This window comes from Ursus maritimus, unplaced genomic scaffold (genome assembly GCF_017311325.1).
Source record: "Ursus maritimus isolate PB19 unplaced genomic scaffold, ASM1731132v1 scaffold_27, whole genome shotgun sequence".
NCBI classification, from domain to species: domain Eukaryota; kingdom Metazoa; phylum Chordata; class Mammalia; order Carnivora; family Ursidae; genus Ursus; species Ursus maritimus.
In genome coordinates, this window is record NW_024425230.1 from 20,790,909 (window position 1) to 20,800,094 (window position 9,186).

General features: G+C 44.9%; 1 protein-coding gene across 4 annotated transcripts in view; it reads right to left on the minus strand.

The window, feature by feature from the left end:
• Positions 1-1,339: 1,339 nt before the first annotated feature.
• Positions 1,340-9,186, minus strand: part of PEX11A (peroxisomal biogenesis factor 11 alpha) — an 11,431-nt gene continuing 3,584 nt past the window's right edge. Inside the window, exons 2-4 of one of the 4 annotated variants that reach the window (XR_567718.2) lie at positions 6,680-6,795; positions 3,730-4,423; positions 1,340-2,386 (exon numbers count right to left, since the gene is read on the minus strand). Coding sequence is in view for 2 of the 4 variants with exons in the window: in XM_008687777.2 (XP_008685999.1) it covers positions 3,867-4,423; positions 6,680-6,795 (673 nt within the window). In the remaining 2 variants the exon portion in view is untranslated. Of the gene's footprint in view, positions 2,387-2,572; positions 4,424-6,679; positions 6,796-9,186 lie in introns of those variants that run through there. The other 3 variants (XR_567717.2, XM_008687777.2, XM_008687778.2) reach the window with 3 other exon arrangements.

Consider the following 9,186-nt stretch of genomic DNA (forward strand, 5'->3'; position numbering starts at 1 on the left):
CCTCCCAGTGGGAGGAGGGCAGAGGGGAAGAGAACGTTGGGTCGGTCAGTTGTCATGGTTATTTGAGCCAGGGTCCCCTGAACATATCCTAACTTCTGGAGGGCGATTTGAGCAACTAGGAGGAGGACTGCAGAGCTGACACGAGATCCAGCCCCAGAAGAGTTAGTATTCCAGAGCCATGAAATATCAGTTCTGTAACATGTTTCTGGCCCTCAGTTCTCAAAAACTGTCTTCCAGAAAGAAGGTGTTGGAATATAGGTCATAAAACTCATAAATTCTAAAGTTCTGTAAACTTTGGCTCCTTTTTTAGAGTGTCCTGTGGACCGTTTTTAACCCATTTCTCTCATCCCTTATTTACTGTTAAGAGCAAATTTTGAACAGTAAGATTTAAACCCACACAGGAACAGAGTTCACCTGAATGTGCTACCCTTTGATTAAGATAAATTGCTCTTGGGGTGCCTGGGTGGCTCAGGCGGTTAAGCGTCTGCCTCTGGCTCGGGTCATGATCTCAGGGTCCTGGGATGGAGTCCTGCGCTGGGCTCCCTGCTCAGTGGGGAGACTGCTTCTCCCTCACCCTCTGCCCCCTGCCCCACTTGTGCGCACTCGCTCTCTCTCGCAAATAAATAAAATCTTAAAAAAAAAAAAAAAAAAGAGATTGCTTTCAATGAAGAAGAGGACCAGAGCTAGGGGTTGACTCCTGGACAATCTAGCCTTTGAGGAAGCAATTTCAACTGTCAATTCCTAGATTTCAAGGAAGTTTAGAGTTCTGCCTGGTCTAAGGTGCCACCAGAAAATGCCGTGGGGGAGCCAACTGGATTTTGCCGAGTCTGGAAAAGTGTGTTGACCAGGATCCTCTTACTGATCAACAGCATCCAGACAACTAAGAACTATCACCTCTCACCCCTTCCTTAGCAACAAATCCGGCAGGAACCCAAGTTCTAGTTCTTGGCTTCAAGGATGATGGAGGACTGTGGTGTAAGCCACAGTATTCAGATTATCTAAGAAGGGCCTTTTAGAATGGATCATGGGTATGAGATGCACCAGGCTGGCTCAGTCGGTAGAGCACGCAACTCCTGATCTAAGGGTTGCGAGTTCGAGCCCCATGTTGGGGCTTTATTAATAATAAAATGGATAATGAGGGGACAAAACTTATTTTTCTTCTTGTTGGTAGAATTACCTCTATTGTTGACTCTCTGCTAAGTTGTATGCTGTGGGCAATAGGAGAAAGAGGCAGAGATGGGGAGATTTCTCATGGATCCTTGGTAATCCTGTATCCGTGGTATAATAAGGAAGGAAATGAAGGGTCAGACAAGGAGAGTCAAGCAGGGAGCCTCCAAAAGGAGTTGTAAGTATGAGATATATTTAATACTTACTGATCCGACTCAGATTTTAAAATATAAGACAGTAATGGAGGGGAAAGGAAGCATCTAAAAAAGGAGCCTCTCTCCTCGCTTCAGGTTCAGGACAAATTATCCAAGAGGCTGTGTCTGGAGAGCAAACTGGGCCAAAGGGCGGTTCCAAGCCTTTGGAGTAATGGCTCTGGGCCAGAGAGTGTATAGGGCTCTGTGCCGGAAAGCTCTGCTGACAAAGCTGGTCCTTTGACAGCTTCAGCTGGGAATCCGGAATGTGGGTGAGAGGTGAGAAGCGGTGAAAGGGCCTAGGGCAGTCCCCTGGGAGCAGTCTGTCTTCCAGCCACAGCTTGAAGAACACTGTTATCTTCTTTCCTCCCCTCCCCCCCACCTTCCCACAGGAGCACAGGGACCTTGGTCCCCCTGTGCACAAGTGGACCCCACCGCTGAGCATGGCATTCAAATATTTGTTGCTGAGTAAACTCTCAGGGAACAATGTTCAGTTGTGAATGTGCTGACCCGTACATCTATTAGGAACGTCTCTGGTTTTTAAAATCCTTCATGAATGTGGAGGCTTGGAGGTGGGGAGGGTCTGTTAGAAATGAGAAAGATGCACAGGGAGGGAGGGACCAGGGTACCATTAAGGTTTTCACAAATTCTACAAGAGGTGGTATTCCCCAAACTCCCCATCACCCACCCAAAATTGCAGAGGACAAAAGTACCAAGATGGACGCCACCATAACACGCCACACAGATCCGAGGCCAACTTCTCCAGGCAGAAGCCAAAGCGCCACCTGACAGAGCTGACACAGAAGCCCCTGTCCTGGATGAAATCCTCCTGGAGGTCTCTTTCAACCCAGACGTTCCAATGTAAATCTTTCTTCATCCTCCTCCTCAGCTTGGGTCTTCCAGGCGAGAGCTCGTTTTACCAGAGCGTTCTCTACCAACTGTGCATACTCTGATCATCTCTGCATCGCCCTTCTTTTAGCTCTTCCTCGTTCCCAGAACACATTGCCAGACACTGGAGTCTCTTGTGTCTAGAAATTTATTAGACATAATTAATCTACGACAGTAGAGGATCTGGACAAATTAAGATTAGTTGCTTAAACTTTTTACTTGCCCTGACCTAGCAGCTTTCATTTCATGTAAAATTCCCGAGGTATTTTCTCAAATCCTGTTATCATGATTAATTACTGTAAAAATAAGAGAGCCAAGCACCTGAGTCTGCTTTTTAAGAATCACAATCACATTTACGGGAAATATATTTAGTGCACATTTCTTTTCTCATTTCCATTCAGGCAAGTGAAACGGCTTTACTGATAGGGCTGACATTGGCCTCCTGGCTGACGGCATCCTATTTTTCTGCTTCCTTTCCCTCAAATCAGAGGATCTGCAATCACAAATAACTCAACACCCAAGATGGGAAGCAGGACCATGAATAGATGGCCTTTTCACTGGCCCCTTATTGCTCTTTTACGCTCCCCCGACCACCCCACACGTACGAAGTCTGATTTGTCATAGAAAATGGACACTCCTCCATTCAGAGTGGTCATGAAATTTCTTAACTGCATGACTTGCGACGAAAATTAATGTAGTGGTGCCCAAACTGTTGTATGGCTTTAAATAAAACATCTAGCTGATGAATCTAGACACAGTTTAATTTTTATATGAACGACTAAGTTCTAAAAAAGGCTTTTTTGCACAGGATTCTGGAGTCTCACACCTCCACTCAATCAGGAAGCCAACGAACTATACTCGAAAGAACACTGGATTGGGAGTCAGAGGAATGAGGAGCTGGCCTGTTTTTTTTAACTTGTTTCCTCATCTGCCGCAGGCTACCCACAGGCACCTGCTGAGACCTCCCATACCCTGTACCTCAGTCCTTCCCACGTGCTTCGGATTTCTGCTTCTCACTGCGCTACCTAAAGTCACCACGTCTACCATGAAGGTGCCCAATGCGTTTCTGATTCTACTTCTGGACAGAGGAAGGACAGGACCGCCATGATGAAAGGCTGTAAGCCCAGCCCCCCTGTACCTTGGCATGGCCCTCCAGGGAGAAGCGGGGTGGGCGGGTGGTATCTGGTCAGAGGAATAAGAGGTCTCTACTAGGTCTGAGACAGGGCTGGGGATCAGACCTACAGTAGTTGTGCAAAAGCAGTGGGGCGTTCAACCCAAAGGGCGCTGTATATTAATGTTCAACTGTTTGGGCCTTTTTTAATTTTTATACCTGCAGCAACCAGTAAGCTCCCACGATGAGTGGAAGAGATGCTCAACAAATGTTAGATGAAAGGAAGATACTCAGAAATTCAGAAGTCACTCCAGCCCTCTAAAAACCACATAGAAATTTTCACGTGCCCCCATTCTCCATTCTCGGCCCCACCTCCGCTCGCACCGCTGGTCGCTAAATGCTCACGCCAACAAGTCTTTAAGCGCGGATGACGTGGTCTGTGCCTCACGCAAACGTCCATCCGAAGACACCGTCTCTAAAGTAGGCACCAGTCTCCCGCTGGAACGCACTCAGTGTATCTTCAGCTTCATCCGAGGACACGCCACGATGACAATGCCTGCCAGGGAGGACACAAGGCCTCCAAGTCCAATGATGCCAGGGTTGAACTTATAGATCCCCAACTGGTCCAAGGGGTTCAAGATATCGCAGATGTTCTTCACTGTGTCCAGGAGCAAGGGAGGATGCTTCTTCAGAGACCGGAATAAGAGAAGGAAAAAGGACTGGAGCCATTCTGTTTCCTCGTCAGCCACACTGTACCCAAGAGGCTCCTGAGACGCTGACTTCTCCCCCTTTGCCTGTTCCATCTGCAGGGAGATTTCGTACAGGTCCCTGGCCAGGCTCAGCAGGAGAGAATAGTAGTAATGGCGGGCAGCCCACACTAGCCATTTCTCTTTGTTAATGCCAGAGGCCAGCCCTACGCTCCTCACCCAGAGGACGGTATCGCAGATGAAACAAATCACACGGTTCATGTTGGCTAACGTCAGGCATAAGCGCAGCACCAGGTCAGTGGCATGAACGCTCTGCTGAGTCGCCTGCACAGCATGTACCACGTTGCCTAATCTGAACCCTGCAAGAAGAACCCAGCACAGTTAACAAATCTTTAACTGCTGTGTTATATGAAGGCAGAATCCCTGTATCAGGGTGAGAGGCTGGCACTGGTGTTTTGACAACTGATTGTCATTTGAGGCTCAGTCTTTGCTCAGGAATAAGGAACGACTTTACAGTAATATTAAGGACATTCAAAATGATCCTGGAAGGCGCAAAAGACAGTGACTCTTTAAATTCATCACCTCCATTCCAGTGAATACCTTAACACTGGCTTACAACATCCTTCAGGCAAGGCTGATCTTGAGTGTGGACTGTGACATTTGAATATTACCAGCTATACATCTTTAGAAGAAAAGTACTATAGCATGAAATCTAGGTGCAACTTTATTTATTTACTTATTTAGTTATTTTTGCACATAGGAAGCTTTGATTCACTGTGGCCATTTCTCTGACCCAGATGCCAGCGTTCTTTGGAGAGTCCGATGCCTTAGATTTTATTTACTTTCCAGACAAAAGATGGCTTTTCTTATAAAACACCATTATCTTTTTGCCATCTCTGTGGTCCAAACCCCCTTTGGCTCCCTACTGTCAGGAAGATGATAAAGTATGGATGGCAGGATTTAGTGGCTAGGAAAACTATTAATATTGTCATATGTGACTCCCAGTTGAATTAAATCAACTACTATAAGGCGTATCCTCATCTGAGCATGTAATTCAATTAACCAGGGACGTATCAATCAACAAATATTTATTGAGCACCTACTCAGAATGTGTTATAGTCCTAAACATTATGGAGAATACAAAAGAAGTACTTTCCTTAAAGGACTATATCTTAGACTCAGCAAATGCTCAAAAGTAGCTACCCTCAAGAGAATTATAATCTCAGGAGAATGTCTGGTATTATTTTATCAAAAACAACACAAAACAGGGGCGCCTGCGTGGCTCAGTCGTTAAGCGTCTGCCTTCGGCTCAGGTCATGATCCCAGGGTCCTGGGATCGAGCCCTAAATCGGGCTCCCTGCTCAGCGGGAAGCCTGCTTCTCCTTCTCCCACTCCTCCTGCTGGTGTTCCCTCCCTCGCTGTGTCTCTCTCTGTCCAATAAATAAATAAAATCTTTTTAAAAAACCCCCCAAAACAAAAAACACACAAAACAGAATACGCAATGAACTATCCTAGGTTCCAGTTCTGGCTCTTGCATTGGCTGGCTGAATGACCCTGGGTAAGTCCCTCCCAGACTTCAGAGACTAGTGACCTCTAAAGGACCTGTGAGTTCTGACATACTAAAGAATATGAGAACTTCTAATCCTATCCTTCAAAGCCATCCAAAAGAGTTCACCCTATCCTCCAACATTCCTCCACTTGACAACTTAAGTCTTCTGTCAAGCTAGATTCCTCCCTGACCTTCCAATACAATGGTTTGCTCATAACAGTTCTGAGCCTTCGTGGAGGAAATTGATCTTCCAGAAGGCTCTCCTTCCCTTTCTTTCTAGCTACACTTCAAGTTCCACCTCCCCCCAAACCTTTTTGACCCCTCTATCCTAGCTCAAATATTTAGCACTAAATCTCTTATCATTAGTTATCCCATCTAATCTTACTTCTGTCATAAAGCTCAGCTCTGCATCTGAAGTGGGTGCTCGCAAACAATCGTTACGTCAGTTCCTCCGTTCCACTCTAACACCTCTGCCTACCTACCGTACCATCTGACTCGTATCCGAGAACTACGATTCAGGCACGCAACTGGTACTAGAAGTATGGGGTTTCCCAGTACCCTTATTAGCAAAGTGAACTAAATGAGTGCGAGACCCTGACTTCGCTTTTGCCTGTAACATGAAACCACCCCACAAACAGGCCAAGAACCACTTCCTCAAATTCCTCTCGCAATCCCTCAAGAGAGGAAGGGGAAAAGACAAGCTATTCTGTTCTTCTAGAGAATACAAAGGCCTTCCATGAGCCAGAAGTTCATGGTAAGGATTGCCAAAACAGTGTAATTCTAAGAACTAAAGGTGAGCTAAAAACACTGTAGGTCCACTGGCTGTGATTCAGCAGAAAGATATGGTATAGCACCAAACACGCACGTAGGAGGGTGTTTGTGAACGGTCTGTAGCAAAACGTTCACTCTTCTTGGCCTGTCATTTCATGAGGGCAGGCTTACTGGTCAACTTCATCAAAAAAACTTGATGGATTAGAAATTAATGATCTAGAAAATATTTTGCGAATTACAGGGTCTGACGATTTGAAACCAGGAGCCACTGTCCCTCAAGAGACAGGGTACTTACATTTACGGCCAGTGCTCACACTGGCCTCCAGATTCTTGAGCTTCAGTGCCACCTTCTCCTTGCCGGCTCTAGGCTCTAACAAATATCTAAGCAACATGCATGTGTACTGAGTGGCTCTGAAATGGAAAAAAAAAATGAGGAGAATGATTTACAAACCAAATGAACGTTGATTCATGAAGTAAGGAAAGGAGAAACACGTGCTGCTAAAAGCAAAGTTTCCAAGACAGTTTCTTATGTAACTGGCTCTTCTGACAGCGTAATTCTGCAACAGTCCCTCCACAGGGCCAAAGGGTAGAACGTGTGATGGAAATGTGACACAAAGTAATAGTGAACAGTCCTTCAAAAGGCCTGTTGCTGGCACAGAGACATGGGTAGAGTCCAAGTGGAAACTGCACAAAAATCTCCCTCACGTTAAGTCTGCAGCGATCCATATTCTTTATCTTCTGTATAGAACGGTTTTTCAGATTTCTAAAATGAACTTCTGACCTATCACCAACTACTTATGTGATCGGACATACACTCAAACCAGAACCAAATGAAAAGTTCAGTTGGCACATTGCCGAATCTTTTGTAAAACAATCAAATACACATCAATATATGAATATGTAGAGATAGGTTTTTATATTTGTCTTTCAAAACTAGCTAGGATTTTATAAAATACAGATTCCTGCTTAATACTAAATAGTCAAGTGATTCTTGCTGTGACTACAAATAACAAAGCCTTACTAACAGCAACGTAACCCATGAGAAGTTTTATACCACATGATCAAACATCTAAACGCATGGGGTCTATGGAACAAAGCGGGTGCCTGTTTCCCACAGGCCTGTAACCGCACCGGAATCCCTGCAGGCTACAGATATGATTCTCAATCAAAATGTGGCACATTTTCCAAAATGGTGAACCTGTTATTGGGGATGAAGTAAAAAGAATCTCTGTCTTTTAAAGCAGTTTCCTGGCTACAGGGCTCAAGCTGGTCATGCCAATAAGTCCCTCTTTTTCAGATTAGGTCTAATAACAGGAATGTGTCCAAAACCCAGGTATTATTTTTTATTTTTTTATTTTTAAAGATTTTATTTATTTATTTGACAGAGATAGAGACAGCCAGCGAGAGAGGGAACACAAGCAGGGGGAGTGGGAGAGGAAGAAGCAGGCTCCTAGCGGAGGAGCCTGATGTGGGGCTCGATCCCAGAACGCCGGGATCACGCCCTGAGCCGAAGGCAGATGCTTAACGACTGAGCCCCCCAGGCGCCCCCCCAGGTATTATTTTATGAACGCCAGTTAGTTTACAGAAGCTATAGATCACTATGGGGATTGGGAAATGAATACTAGAGATCTCAGATCTTGCTGAAAAGTATATCCCAAACAATTATTTTATTAACCAGCCTCACTGATAAACCTTGCAGGGTACATTCCGAGTGCACTGCATTGGAAGGCTTCTTTTTAATGTATATAATGCGACCATTTAAAAAATCTATCAAATTCATTACAACAGTGGTATGCGTTGGTCATTAAAATGGTGGGCAATGGAGTCAACTGCGTGGACTTAAATCTCAGCTCTGCCACTGTGTTCCTATTAACCTTCTGCTTCAGTTGCCCCACCTGTGAAATGGGAACCGTTTATAGTATCTACGTCTCAGGGTTGTGACAAAGGGTTAAATGAATTAACAGTGGTAACACACTGAGAACAAAATCTGGCATAAAGTTGGCTTCTGGAAGTCTCATGATTGAGGCTACGCGTACTGGACTGTGTATTAGCACTGGCACGTGAGAAGAGAAGGGAAAGCTGTTAAATGAAATCACAACCCTAACTATTCCTTCTTTATTATTGAGCAAGAATCAACCAAATTTCTAAAAGAAACATCGTGAACTAATTAGTATGAGAGTACAACCTCTGTTTAGTACTTTCAGTAGCACAGCGCGTACCTTGGAGGTACAGTTAGTTCTGTCTGGTGCTCTCCATATGGTACGTGGTTTTACGGTTCACAAAACTATTTCACACGCAGAATCTTGCAGGGGCCAAGAGCAGGCTGCCCCCAAATATGCCCACTGATCATTTTAATAAAAGTTACATAAGAAACAGCGGTGCACGGACACTCAGACCTTCCTCTGTCCCCCAGAAAGTAGGAAACACGTCTCCCATATGAAAAATACCCTCCCTGTACTAAGAAGTAAAAAGACATCCTTATCACCAGAGATAGGGGCTTTAAAACAGAGAACGTTGTAGAAACAAACCTCAAGTTACTTTTTTTCTAATCCTACTACTCTCAGACCCTGCAGGCTCAAGGCAATTTCTGCCCCTCCCTTAACTACATAGAATCTAAATTGAGGGTCTTTCCCAAAATAAGGGTTATTAGCAGAGATAAATTTTATCTGAATGACCCATCTGTATGGTAGGGCAAGCATGTAATTACCAAACATTTGCTCTTCTTATCACTCTGTGAAGTGCTTTCCTTTCCTCTGAAATCCCAGACCTCTACTCCCTTCTCCTTAGCTCAGGATGACTTCC